The sequence below is a fragment of the Sarcophilus harrisii genome, chromosome 2 (genome assembly GCF_902635505.1).
Source record: "Sarcophilus harrisii chromosome 2, mSarHar1.11, whole genome shotgun sequence".
Classification (NCBI taxonomy): domain Eukaryota; kingdom Metazoa; phylum Chordata; class Mammalia; order Dasyuromorphia; family Dasyuridae; genus Sarcophilus; species Sarcophilus harrisii.
The window spans coordinates 456,102,371-456,117,713 of record NC_045427.1 but is presented as its reverse complement, the minus strand read 5'-3'; the positions used below and the strand labels follow the sequence as shown (position 1 = coordinate 456,117,713).

The window sequence follows — 15,343 nt, the reverse complement described above, 5'->3', positions numbered from 1 at the left end:
TTGAGATCCCATTCCTTTCTTCTATTTTCTTGCTTATATAGAATCTATAATTTATGACCTAGAATTGAAAAAAAAAAATCAAGTATCTATAGCATGGAGTCAGGAGACTTGGATAGACACCCGTTGGACGGCTTAAGCAGAAGCTGACAAACTATGACTGGGATACTCAATAAGGCAGAAGAAACTTGGTAAACCATTGAATATTTTCAATATACACAAACAACTTCTAGGAATAAAGGAAAGAATGCCATTTATTTGGAAACTCTTATGATTAACAACAGACATTTTCGTATCTGAAAGCCTTACCTTGAAGAATTTGTACTTACATAAAAGACGATGGCAGGGGCTGGAGTTAGGCGCTTAACACTGATGTAAGAAAGCATCTTTAACATGTGACCTTCCCGTCCTGCTACATAAACCAATCTGACAAAAGGAAAATATAAATTGGGATGCTCAAGAGTGAGCTGCGCTGGTAATGTAGCTTCATTAATGAAATAGAATGCTTCAACTACACTGCTGAATTTAGATTTTAACTTCAGCACGGGGTGGTGAATTTTTGAAAAATGAACTTTATGCTTTGTAACATAATATTAGTGCACCATGGCCCTTGGAAGAAAATGTGGCCAATAATTAGAATTATTCTTTTCAAAAACAAAAACTACCAACATGAGCAGATTACTCAAGGGCTGAGAGTATGGAGCTTGGGGATTCAAGTTTGCAGATACCCGAGGGCTAGTTTTCTATTTCATATCAAGCTCTTAGGTAGAAATTCCTTGAAGTGAAAAGTTACTAAGACCATTTCCTCCGATCATCTCGTGGCCCTCTACATATGAAAAATGAAATCTTATGGCCGCATCCCACACGCTCTCCCGGCCTTTCTCATCTCCCCTGGACCAGCAGAGTGAGCTCTCCGGCGTGCAGTTCTGGTCATGCCGGGATTGCTCACGTGATACATGAAGCAGAGTGGTCAGCCTGGCTCTTCCAGGCAGAAGTCTTGGGACAGCTAAAGAGGCCCTGGAGAGAGCCCTGGCCCTGGAGGCAGGAGAGCCTGGGTTCAAATCCTGCCCCAGACACTGAGCACCTTCTACCTGGACAAGTCACTTAAGGATGTCTGGTGTCTTCAGTGATCAGGTTCTAAGCCTTTCATGGTGCTTGCATAGAGAAGATGCTTAATATCTGTGAAATGACTTGGATTTTCCCCTAGGGAACATTTAATCACAGAGATAATTTGTTACTTAACCGACTGGAAACTTTTACCTTCCGGCAGTGAAACAGGTGCCATTAGCAGCTCCAATTGTTGAGAATGCCACAAAAAGCGGAACTATCCAGGAGGCTGGGTAGAGAACCCGGTCACCAAAAGTCTAGGAGGAGAAAAGAAGTTGCTCCAGAGAAAGTTAAAGGTTCTTTGGACGTGGAAACAAATTTGGTTTGACTGATTCATTTCAGATCTTGGTGGTCTGCAATTAAATCCAGTTCTGTGTTTGCTGCCCTTTGTAACTGAGGCATGCTACAATTTTCTTAAAAGTCTTAAGTGTTTTCCTAATATTTCATGAAACACTGATTTGTCTTTAATGGACAAAAATCCCTTTTCCTTCTAATTCAGGAGTTTTTTGTGTCATGGACCCTTCACTGGTCTGGTGAAGACTGAACCCCTTCTCTGAATAATGCTTTTAGATATACAAATTAAAATACATAGGATTACAAAGGAATCAATATTGAAACATAGTTATAAAAATATGTAACAGAAAGAAATAAATGGACCTCAGTTTAAGAACTCTTGTTCTGATTGATAATTTTAGATGTTAAATACAAGACACATGGGCAACATGTAGCCCATAATAATTTTGTGTCCAGAACCAGATTAGTAAAATGTAAAATTGGGAAATGTTTAACAAAATAATTAAAATTAATGTTAATATGTGATCTTGAGAGATCCTTAGGTATAGATGTTTCTATTTGAATTTAATAACACTGATTTAGTATCATTATATAATAATTAGTGTTATAATATATAATAGTGTTATAATATAATAATAACTGATTTAGGCTTCCTCCCCCATGTTAAGCCACAATCACTGGATGGATGGGATGCTTGCTTCTGATATTTTTGATTCTACAGTGAGTGGCTCTGCAGTAGGGACATTAGGGGGAAAGGAGGCAGGGTGGAAGGTTGTAAGAAATGATGGTTGTACTTCTTGTTGAAGAGGAAATGATCTTTAATGCCTCCATCTCCTGTGAAGAAGTGTCTGAGCATCTTTAATGATTCAAAAGAATTTGTTTTCCTACTATGCCAGTGTTCGGGGTTGTCTCATTTTCAAGGGAAGCATATATTTCTAACCAGGGGATCATAGATTCAGATATCAGAGATATCAGAGGTTATGGAATCAGAAGGTAGATATATTATATATGTGTGTGTGTGTGTGTGTGTGTATATATATAAATTAGATGATAGTATAATTAATATTCAAAAACTCAGGGTGACTTCTGTGCCTCTAATCACTAATAATGACACCATTAATAATTCTGATAATAAATAAAATAATATGATAATAATATTATATATATAATTAGATAGTATAACATTCAAGAACTCAGTGACCTCTGTGCCTCTAATTACTGATAATACCATTAATAATACTGATAATAAGATAATATTATGACTATTGTTATAATACTATTATATATTTTATGTATATTATAAATAGTATAGCATTCAAGAGTTCAGGGTGACCTCTGTGTCTATAATCACTAATAATACCATTAATAATATTGATAATAAATAAGATAATAATCTTGCAAAAATTCTGGATAACTTACCACAGCCACAGCTTGGGACTGTAAGAGTTCTGTAGAAGTCATTACAGTGAAGTATGAAACATTCATCAGAACATAACACACTGTTACCAAGGGGATGCCAATAATGATAGCCAGGGGCAAGTTTCTAGTTTGCAAAAACAAAAGAACATAGTATTTTAAATTGTTGGGATTTCTCAAAATATGTGACATAAAATCTTTCTTAATATTATTTGGTGAATGGACAAAAATCATTACACAAAACTCAAATTTTAACTCAGTAATATTATAACTAACATTACCAAAAGTAACTGAAAAAAATCAATTTTTGAAGCAGATTCTCCTGCTTTAGGTAAAAAAAAGTTCACACAACTTCAAAAGCATATGGGAAAAACAATCTTAAATTATAATCTTTCTGTGTGTGTGTGTATGTATATAAAATGTTAAATGACCTACTGAAAACCTGGGATTCAGAGACTCAGGAACATTCGTTTATTGAAGCAGCTGGACATTATGGCCTGCATTGTGTCAGTTTCTTTGTCAAAACAATGATGTGTTCTTTGTCAAAAGACTGCTCCAGAATTTGTCAAGACAGTGGGAGGTCACTGAGCATGCATTTCCATGAAAAAAGGGTAGTGGTATACTAGCATTTATATAATAATAGCTAGCATTTACATCGAGCTTTATAACTATTATCTCATTTTATCTTCACAACCACTGTGGGAGTTAAGTGCTATCAGTAGCCCCATTTTACAGTTGAGAAAACCGAGGCAGGTAGAATCAAAGTGACTTTCCCAGTGTCAGGCTAAACATCTGAGGTCAGATTTCAACTCAAGGGTTTCTGACTCCAAATCCAAGGCTTTAGACATTGGACATCTAAAAGTGAAAAGTTTTGCTAAGACAGATCAACGATATAGAATGTTATAAAAAATGTTACTTGTTTTGCCCTTTCTAACTGACAAATCAAAGCCGCAGCCTAGACCCTATTGTCCCATGGATTGCCTTCTCCCTGAGACCACCAAAAGTTCCCAAAGTGCGATTTCCAAGATCTCCATTTAGCATTCAATTCACCTTTGAAGAGGTACAAAGGACACTGGAGGGGCCAGAAAGGAGAGACCTTGATTATCTGTGGGACTCCTGCCTCTTCATCTTGCCTTTTGTTTGTTTCTCTAGCTGGGCCCAGAAACACTTACCTATAGGGGTTTTTAAGCTCTTCTGTGATGTAATTGAGTTGATTCCTGGAAAAAGAAAAATAGCATGTCTATCAATATTTCTCTGTTTTGTGTAGGGAGGCTTGCCAAAGTCCTTGTCCTCCTCTTCCCACTGCTCCCCCCTTTTGTTACACACTTTACAAGTGACTTTTCTTTGAGATGATCTTTTACCTATACCGGGGCTATCTTACAGTACAACTTTTGCTTGTTGCCTTCCAATCTTGCATGTGATCTTTTTAAGGTCAGGGATTATGTTCTTGCCTTCCTTTGAACCCCATGCTTAGCACAGGGCCTCGTACCCAGTGAGAGCTTAATCAATGTGTATTGTCTGCCTAACTGACAAGAAAGGTCTTCCCTATTCCTATTCTTCTCATGCAAGAGTAGACTGCCAAGGCCTGTGGACTCAATGACAGACATCAAGAACTTTCTGTGGAGACCTACCATTATCTTTATAATAACATAACAACAATAATAACAACTAATATTTATATAGAATTCCCTAAGGGCCAGGCACTGTGCTACATGATTTACAATTATCTCATTTGGTTCTTATAACACCTACTTATAGGTAGGTGCTATTATTATCCCAATTTACAGATGAGGAAACTGAGTCAAATAGAGAGTATATAACTTGCCCAAGGATCTAAGGCCAAATTTAAACTCAGGTTTTCTGGATTCCAGGCCTGGCATTTTCCCACTCCTAGTTGCCCCTAATACATGTATTTGAATTTTCATTATGTAGTTTTGGGGAACAGATAGAAGTAAGGATGTAACCAATGAGAGTTTCTGAAAGAAAACAAATTTCTGTAACAACAAAGTTTGCATGAGAACTTACTGCAGCCTAAACGCATTTCCAAAGATAGCACAGGGTCCTAAGTGACATTCCAATTTTCCCTAACAGGAAATTTTAGTATGTCTCAGTCTACTCTTATGGAGTACACTGGAATTGTGGATTGTCTTTGTGTTAATTAGAATGCCTAAATCTTTCAAAATTATCTTAATATCATGGTCATTATGCAAATTGTTCTCATGGTTCCGTTCACTTTCACTTTGCATTAGTTCAGACAAGTCTTCCCAGGTTTTTCTGAAATGACCCCAATCCTCATTTCAACAAATGTTTGTTTCCAATTCTTTGCTACCACAAAAGAGTTGGAATATGGGTCATTTTCCTCTTTTTTTTTTTTTCAAACTTCTTTGTGGTATAGACCTGGTAGTAGTATCAATGGGCCAAAAAGAATTCACAGCCCAATAGCTTTTTGGGCATAGTTCCAAACTGCTTTACAAAATCACTGGACAAGTTCATAATTTCACCAACTGTGTATTACTGTACCTGCTTTCACACAGCCTTTTTAACATTTGTCATTTCCCATAGTTAGCCTTGTCCCTCTGGTGGGTATGAGGTGGTACCTTAGCATTGTTCTAATTTGCATTTCTCTTCTTATCAGTGATTTAGAGCATTTTTTTCCACATCTGTTGATACTTTGAATTTGATCTTCTGAAAATTGCCTATTTATATTTTTGGATTATTTATCAATTCCTATTATTCCTAAAATTTGATTCAGGTCCTTATATTTATCTTAGAAATGAGAATTTGAATGGTGGGAACTAGGTATAAATCAACATCTCACAGTCTATACCAAGGTCAAAATAGATTCATGATTTAGAAATAAAGGGTGATTATAGCAAGTTAGGAGAGGAAGGGATAGTCTACCTGTCAGATTTTTGGAGAAGGGAGGAATTTGTGACCAAAGAACTAGAGAATATTATGAAATACAAAATGAATAAGTTTGATTACATTAAATTAAAAAGATTTTGCACAAACAAAACCAATGAAGCCAATATTAAGAGGAAAGCAGAAAGCTGGGAAATAATTTAGAGAATTGAGTCCACTTTATAATACAAGTCATTTCCTAATTGTTAAATGATCAAAGGATATGAATAGACAATTTTCAGATAAAGAAACTAAAGCCATTTCTAGTCATATGAAAAAAAATGCTCTAAATCACTACTGATTAGAGAAATGCAAAGTGAGGGACCACTTCACATTTATCAAATTGGCTAAGATGACAGGAAAAGCTAATGGTGAATGTTGGAAGGAATGTGGGAAAACTGGGATGCTAATGTGTTGTTGGTGAAGTTGTGAACTGATCCAATCACTCTGGAGAGCAATTTGGAACTATGCCCAAAGGGCTACCAAACTGTGTATACCCTTTGATTTAGCAGTGTTTCTACTGGGATTATATCCCAAAGAGATCATAAAGGAGGGAAACACATGTGCAAAAATATTTGTAGCAGTTCTTTTTGTAATGACAAAGAACTGAAAATTGATTAGATGCCCATCAGTTGGGGAATGGCTGAATAAGTTATGATATATATGAATGTAATGGGATAGTATTATTCTATAAGAAATGATGAGCAGGATTATTTCAGTAAAGCCTGGAAAAACCTATATGAACTAATGCTGAGTGAAGTGAACAGAACAAGGAGAACATTGTACACAGTAACAGCAAGACTATGTGATCAACTGTGAGAGACTTAGCTCTTCTTACTAATGAGGTAATGTTAGAAAATTTCAATAGATTTGGGATGGAAAACATCATTTGCATTCAGAAGGAGAACCATGGAGACCGAATGAGGAATGAAGCATCTATTTTTATGTTTTTTGTTTGCTTTTTCTTTCACAACATAGCAGATTCAGAAATATATTTAAAAGGATTGTACAAGTATAACCTCTATCAGATTACTTGCTATTTTGGGGAGAGGGAGAATAAGGAAGAGAGGGAGAAAAATTTGGAACACAAAATCTTATAAAAATGAATGTTGAAAATTATCTTGACATGTATTTGGGAAAATAAAATACTATCGAGGAAAAAAAGAAGACGACTTTGATCAGAGAAATTTGCTATAAAGATTTTTTTGTCCTATTTGCTTGATTCTCTTCTCATTTTAGCCGAATTGGCCTTATTTGTTTAGAAATTTTTTAAAAATTTCATGTGATCCATATATTGTATCTAGGATATACTATAACATATTTAACATGTATAAGACTGCTTGCCATCTAGGGGAGGAGGTGGAGGGAGGGAAGGGAAAAGTCGGGACAGAAGTGAATGCAAGGGATAATGTTGTAAAAAAAAAAAAAATTACCCAGGCATATGTTCTGTCAATAAAAAGTTATAAAAAAAAATAATAAATATATAAATAAATTTCATGTGATCAAAACGGATCATTTAACCTCTCATCTCTTTTTTAGTCAAGAACTCTTTCCCTATCTATAGATCTGACATATAATTTCTTTGATGCTATTTTAAGTTGTTTATGACATCACCCTTTCTTTCTACATCATATACCCATTTAAAACTTATGTCAGTATACAGTATGAGATGTTGGTCTGTAACTAGTCTCTAGCAGACTGTTTTTCAGTGTCCCTAATAATTACTGTTAAATAATTGAGTCTTTGCCTTAATAACTGGGATCTTTGGGTTTATCAAACCTAGATTTACGTGCATGTTTACTTTTACATAGTATGTACCCAATCTGTTCCATTGAGCAACCTAGGTATTTCTTACTCAGTACTAATTGTTTTGATGATTGGCTTTGTAATACAGCTTGAGGTTTTGTACTGCTAAATTGTTTCCTTCCTACTCCTTCTCTCACCATGAATTCCCTTTGTTCCTTCAAATGAAGTTTGTTATTGTTTTTTCTATTTCTATAAAACATATATAGATATGTTTGATAGTTTGACCAGTATGGCACTGAACAAATAAATTAACTAGGACTAGTATTGTCATTTTTATTATATTGGCTTAGCCAACATAATAAATGTCTTTATTTGTGTAAAGAGTGTTTTATAACTTTGTCCATATAGTTCTTGTGTGTCTTGGAAGGTAGGCTATCAAGTATTTTATATTTCTCAATTTTAAATAGAATTTCTCTTTCTCCTTCTGCTAGATTTTGTTAGTAATATTCAGAAATGTTGATGATTTATGTGGACTTATTTTATATCCTGCAGTTCTGCCAAAATTACTAATTATTTTAATTAGTTTTTAGTTGACTCTAGGATTATTTAAGTAAATCTTTATATCATCTGCAGTAAGTGATATTTTGTTTCTTCTTTGCCTATGCTTATTCTATTTTTCTTGTCTTTATGCTTTAGCTCACATTTCTATCACTATATAAAATACTAATAGTAATAATGAATATCTTTTATTTACTCTTAATCTTATTGAAAAAACTCTAATATGTCTACATTAAAGATAATGCTGATTCTTGGTTTTAGATAGGTAATGCTCCATTTACCCTATTATTTTTAGTGGTTTTAATACGAATAGCTATTATCTTGTCAAAATATTTTTCTGAAAATGTTCTAAATCACTAAAAAAAATCTGAAAGTGTTTGATTAGAGAAATGAAAGTTAAAACAACTCTGAGGTATCATCTCATACTTCTCAGATTGGCTAAGAAGACAGGAAAAGATAATAATAAATGTTGGAGTGGATATGGGAAAATTTCGACATTAATGCATTGTTGGTGGAGTTGTGAAATGATCCAATCATTCTCAAGAGCAATATGAAATTATGCACAAAGGTCTATATAATTGTGCATAACCTTTGACCCAGCAGTGCCATTGTAGGGTCTGTATCCCAAGAAAACCATAAAGAAGGAAAAAGGACCCACATGTGCAAAAACATTTATAGTATCTCTTTTTATGGTAGTAAAGAATTGGAAAGTGAGTAGATACCCATCAAATGGAGAATGGCTGAATACTTTGTGGTACATGAAGGTAATGGAATATTATTGCTCTATAAAAAATAATAACCAAGCTGATTTTAGAAAGGTCTGAGAAGATTTAAACAAACTGATACTGGTTGAAACAAGCAGAACCAGGAATACATTGTACACAATAACAGCAAGAATGTGCAATGAACTACTATGAAACACTTAGTTCCTCTCAATGGTTCAGTGATCCAAAGCAACACTGGACAGAAAATGCCATCTGAATGCTTCCAGAAAAAGAACTATGGCGAGTAAATGTAAATCAATACATGCTATGTTCATCTTTTTTCTGTTTTTTTTTGGCTAGGCCAATTCCAATAGACTTGTGAGGGAGAGAGAGAGGACTCTAGGGAGTGAATGTGGATCACAACAGCATTTTCACCTTTTTGTTGTTGTTTGCTTCCTTCAGTTTTCTTTCTCATCTTTTTTTTCTCTTTTTGATCTGATTTTTCTTGTGCAGCATGACAATGTGGAAATATATTTAGAAGAACTGCACATTTTTAACCTATATTGGGTTGCTTGCAATCTAGGGGAGGGAGGGAAAAAATTTGGAACACAAAGTTTTGCAAGGGTGAATGTTGAAAACTATCTTTGCATATACTTTTAATAATAGCTTTTGTTTTTCAAAATATATGCAAAGATAGTTTTCAACATTCATCCTTGTGTTCCAAATTTTTCTCCCTCCTTTCTTCCCACTCTCTCCCCTAAACAGGAAGTAATCCAATATATGTTAAACATGTGTAATTCTTCTAAATGTATTTCCACGTTTATCATCTTTGCATGTATTTTGAAAATAAAAAGCGATTTTTTTTTTAAAGAAAAACTGCTAAATTTTCAAATGAAGTGTCCATATCCTTTGAACCAAAGACTCCTTTACTGAGCTTATACCCTAAGGAAGGAAAACTGCTCACATAGTCCAAAAGATTTTATGGCAGCACTTTTTGTTTTAGCAAATAATTGGAAGCAAAGTAAATGCTCCTCACTCGGGGAATGGTTAAACAAATTGTGGTACAGAAATAAAATAGAATACTACTGTGCTATAGGAAATGCTGTGCAAAGAAGCTTTTAAAGATCTACATGAACTGATGCAAAGTGAAGTAAACAGAACTAAAAAATCATACACAGTAACTACAATAATGTAAATAACACTCCAAATGAGAACACCAAATGAGACACACCAAAAAAATCAAAAGCAAATGTAGCAAAATTATAAAGATAAGTGTGACCCAAATGAAGAGTTGTGAGAAGACATCTTCAATTCACCCCTTTTAGACGGTGGAAGGGCCTACGGTGTTAAATATTGCATATGTTTTCAGACTTTCTCAATGTATGTCATTTATGCTGAATTTTTTCCTCTCCAAAAAAAAACCCCATAATTTTTGTCATATGGGATGACTTTCTGGGAAGTAGAAGGGTAGGGATATATGAAATCCTATCATGATGTAAAAAGCAGAAAACAGTAATAAAAACATTTCAAATGAAAGAAATCAGCCTATAAGCTCATGCCTACTCACCCTAATGACCAAAACTGGCAAGATGGAGCTTACTATTCTCTTTCCTTACTTCCATGGTTAGATGTATCACCTGAACAAGACCAATGAAAGTCTGAAATCAGGTATTTTAAATTCAAAGTCGAGTAGAACTTGGCAACTGGAAGGGATTTCTTCACTTTACAGGTAAGAATACACAGGCCCAGAGAGAAGAAAAGGACTTGCTGAAAATCACTCAGGTCATGAAATTGTTAGGCCCTTGGTCTCCTGACTCTTTAAGAGAAAAAAAGAGGGGGAAGAAAGGCCATTCTTTGCCTTTCAGGTTCTCACCCAGTCTTAATCACTGACTGGGTGCAGCCTCAATCAAATCAAGACCCATTACAGATCTCAGCTTAAAAAGGCTCAGGTCTTCTACAACAGTCAGGGCCTTCTCCAGTCTCCTGATCTCTGTCTGGCCACTGGACCCAGATGCTCCGGAGGGGAACATGAGGCCAGTGACCTTGCCCAGCCTCCCTCACTAAATCCAATCCACCTGCATGTCACAATATCACCTCCCTAGTGTCCAAGGACAAACAACAAGTTTCCCAGGATATCACCTCTTTTCTTGCTTCTCTTTCCCCCTTCTCAATCTTGACCTTGTAGTTAATACAAAACTGTTCCATAGTGTCTAAACCTTTGCCCACTGTCCCAATAATACTCATGGTTTGCCAAATCTCAACTGTCCCACTATCTATACCCTAATTCCACCAGTCTACATGTGCTGCTGAATTCTACTGGAGGAAGTCACCCAACTGTGATGACTTCATACAAATTCATGTTCTTTAATACCAACTGAAATCTCATGGAAATAAAGCAAACCTTTTATTTCTCTCTCTCTCTGTCTCTGTCTTGCTCTCTCACCCAGTCCCTATTCTGTCTATTCTCAATCTTTTCTTCTCTCTTCAAGCCTCTCACATCACCTTTCAGCAGAGGATTTCATGATTTATGAACAAAAATAGTCATTCATCTTGAGTTCCCTCTTCTCAAAAACTTTTTATCATCATTCCTCATTATCTCCTTTATTCTTTCTCTTTTCTATGGCCAATCCCTCTAATTGTTCCATTGATCCTACTCCTTCCTATATCCTTTAGGGAAAATGACATCAAGTTCCTTTCTTGTCTACCTCTCAACTTAATTTCTCACTATTTACTAATTCATTCCTTGTTTCTAAGAACACACTCAAGTCTCCCTCACCCTTAAAAACCCTTATCTGACTATATCATCCTTTGCAAACTAAGATCCTACATCATTCCTCCCTTGCTCTGCTAAACTAGAAAAAAGCTATTTATTTTATTATTGCTCCTTCTTCTCATCTCACTTTCAACCTTCTGAAGTTTGGTTTTCAATTTCATAATTCAGGTAAAATTGCTCTGATAAAGATCCCACTGATTTTTTTCCTGCCCCTCCCACCATGATTTTTTAATTGACAAATCTTATAGCCTTTTTTTAGTTCTTATTTTTTCCCTAGCCTCTCTCCAGCATTGTAGATCCCTTTCTGCCCTTATAAATTCTCTTTTCTTCTTGTTTTCATGATTTTGCTCTCTTTTAGTTCTCATTCTCCTTTGTGACAATCATTCATAGGATACCTCTTAATTTTAGGTGTACCACAAAGTTCTGTACTGGGCTTATTTCTCTTTTCTCTATTCTCACTTGATGACTACATCTATTCCTATGGTTTAATATCATCATCTCTATGCAGATAACTTCCATATCTATATATTCTACCCTCATTGCTCTCCACTTTTCCATCACCTACTACCTATGGACAATTAACATGGTATTGAAGAGGGAACCCCAAAACTGAAAATCCTCAAAGGGGAAAACTTCCTTCGACTGCCTCAATGAGGGGATTCCACCCCAAAGCACAAACAGCTTCATCTTTGTTATCTGGGTGGGGCCAGCTCAGTCCCGAAAACCATTGAATTCAATTTAAATTCTAACCCTGGCTGAAACCCAGCCAGGAGCCAACCTGGGACTCTACTCATGAGCCCCCTTCAGCTTGTAGCCCAAACTCCCTATTATAAAAGAGCCAGACTGGAGCCCTCTCTTTGCAGAGGTTCCAAACATGCCAGTTATGCCATGCTTGGCATCCCAAGAACCTCTGTCCATTGGAATAATGTTTCCAGTGCCCCTTCTCTTTACTCTCACCTATTTCCTTAACTAGCCTAGACTTTACCTCACTTCCAATCCCCATAATAAACCTCTTTTATCAATCTAGGTTTTCGGGTCTGTAAATTCCTTTACAGGGGACTCTTGCCAGAAAGGAATCCCAGAACTCCCTACCCTTACACGGCCACTAGACCTCATTTAGACCTTATTTAACTCCCTGACCACCAGTAACCCTAATTTCATTTGGGTACCCCAAATCTAAACCTCATCAGTATGTTATTGCCCAAATAGAATTTACTATCTTTTCCGCAGAACTCACTTCTCTTACCATCTTCTCTATTTCTGTTAAAAACACTGCCAACTCTTCATAACCCAAGTTTGAAAACTTTATTCTCAACACCTGTTGCTTGTTGCTTATCCTCCCATTCCAATTAGTTGCATGTCTTGGTGATTTTACCTTTACAACATCTCCTTCATTCATTCCATTCTCTTTACTAACGTAAACTCTGGTCCTTTACTTCTTGCCTACTTCAATAGCCTCATAATTAATCTTCTTGTTTTTAATTCCTCCCTTCCCTAATCCATTGTCCAGAAGGCTGCCAAAGTGATATTCCTAACCAATAGGTCTAAGTATCACTTTCTTGCTCAGGAAAAATAAACAAAAACTTCTTTCTTTTTTAAATTAAATGTTTTTAAACATTTAAACCACTTCACAACCTAGCTCATACTCACTTGTCCAAATTTATTATACATTATTGCCCTTAACACCCTCTTTAACTCAGTCAAATTGACCTTCAGCTTGAATTCACATATAACATGCTTCCACTTATCTTCATGATGGAAGGCATTCCCTCTTCCCCTCAGGCTCCTGGAATCCTTGCTCTTCTCCAAAGCTCAGTTCAAGAGTTGTACAAAAACTTTCCTTATCTCCCCTCTCACTCCAAACTACTAGCTACCTTCTTAAAATTAATTTGTATTTATTTTGTATATTTTTATACAAGGAATGCTGTTACCCAGTAATACGTAAGTTTCTTGAGTACAGGGAATGTTTTAATTTTATTTTTGTACCCCAAATGCCTACCATATAGAATATGCTAATAAATATTGTTGATTTAATGACACACTCAAAAAGAAACTTGTTTCTTTGCATTAAATGATGTGGGATCAAAAAGGTATTATCTGAAGCCTTCTTTATAAACACAGTTTTCAATAAAATGATAAGAGGAAATCAGAGAACATGAAATGTAATTAGCTAGCTAGCCAACCTTATTTGGCTCAAGCAATTAATATAGTTTCAGCTTAATTTATAATTGTTTTTTATTCTTTAGTAAAAATCGGAAAAGATGATGAATTCTACATTTTAACTGCTTATTTAAGGAAAACCTCTAATTGATACTTGACATAATGTCCAAATTTGAATTAGAGTCAAGCCAAACCCTCAGGGAAAATCTAGTACTAGAATGATTTAAAAGAGAAACAAATCACAAGATTTCAGGTGTCATTTGCTTAGGTTTGAGAGTTCATTATTGTGAGTAGTAGTATTTGCTACTTCTAGGACATATCTAGTACCCAGACAGTAACTTACCATCCATCATATGCCCAGAGTCCATTATAAAATGCCAGACTGATAGCACCCACAGAGACATGGGAATCTTCAAAGGAATTTTCAAAATTTTTTGTTTTTCCTTAAATAAAAACATAGATACCATTGATATTGAGAAATGAAAATGATATCTTCATTTCCATTTTCTACTTGAAAGAAATATCTGAACAGTGATTTCAGATTATAAAACAAATACTTTGATAATAAAATGAGATGCTAAAGATTCTTGTGAACTAATATACTGGATTTATTTCTTATATTTTCCCATCTTTACATAAAATGAAAAATTATACCTGAAGAACACATAAAGCACTTCCCAGCAAAAAACTCACTACTTATATTTACTATATTAAGACCCAATCCCCTGTCCATTAAGAGAATGTTGTCCCAGTTCCTTAGAAATAATTATAATTTTTTCTTTTTTGGCAAGGCAACTAGGATTAAGTGACTTGCCCAGAATCACATAGTTAGAAAGTGCAAGGTGTCTGAGGCTGAATTTGAACTCAGGTTTTCCAGATTCCAGAGCCTATGCTCTATCCATTGCTCCATCTAGTAACTCTGAAGTAGTTATGATTCAATAAACATGACAGTGTCTGCTATGTGTAAGGCAATACTACGAAAAAAGATTAGTTATGGGCAAAGAACTGTTTTCAAAGTCAGGAGGACCTAAGTTCAAGTCCTTTCTCTAATATATACCAACTGGGTGACTGAGCAAATCACAATATAGTCTTAGATATATAAATGGCTGAACAGTTTAACTGTTCTTCCACTTTTTCCCCTGAGTTCCTCAAAAATTTATAAGGCATTATGCATAAAGCAATCCGATATAGGTTAAACATGTGCAATCCTTTTAGGTGTATTTTCATATTTGTCATGTTATACAAGGAAATGTTATAAAAGGGAAAAAAAAAGCCCTTGACCTCCAAGAGCTTAACTTGAACTATACCTGAGCTTTGCTGATATTCAGCAGTGGGAAAGATAGAAATGAGATTTACCTTGTGCAAGAAGCACAATTCCACTTATAATAATAATGGCGACAATCACCAGCTTGGCTGCTGTGAAAAAATTCTGTACATAGCTCCCCAGTTTGACACTCAAGGCATTCACTGTTGTGATAACCACTGGAAGGAAAGCAGACATAAGAAAGGAATTTTATATTCTAGATTTTTCAAAATCCTTGATTTAATGACAATATCTAGAAAATGCTTTGATCCTGGAAAAATACTTTGATACTTATTCCTAGATAAATGCCATGTAATTAGATTAACTATTGGATTTCAAGGGAAATATATACACACATATGTGCATATATGTATATATATGATA

General features: G+C 35.3%; 1 protein-coding gene across 1 annotated transcript in view; it reads right to left on the bottom strand.

Moving 5' to 3' along the window:
- Positions 1-15,343, bottom strand: part of SLC7A9 (solute carrier family 7 member 9) — a 38,177-nt gene that overhangs the window by 7,476 nt on the left and 15,358 nt on the right. Inside the window, exons 4-9 of the mRNA XM_031954382.1 lie at positions 15,013-15,138; positions 14,000-14,099; positions 3,987-4,031; positions 2,818-2,941; positions 1,258-1,361; positions 327-423 (exon numbers count right to left, since the gene is read on the bottom strand). Coding sequence (XP_031810242.1) covers positions 327-423; positions 1,258-1,361; positions 2,818-2,941; positions 3,987-4,031; positions 14,000-14,099; positions 15,013-15,138 — 596 coding nt within the window. The remainder of the gene's footprint in view (positions 1-326; positions 424-1,257; positions 1,362-2,817; positions 2,942-3,986; positions 4,032-13,999; positions 14,100-15,012; positions 15,139-15,343) is intronic.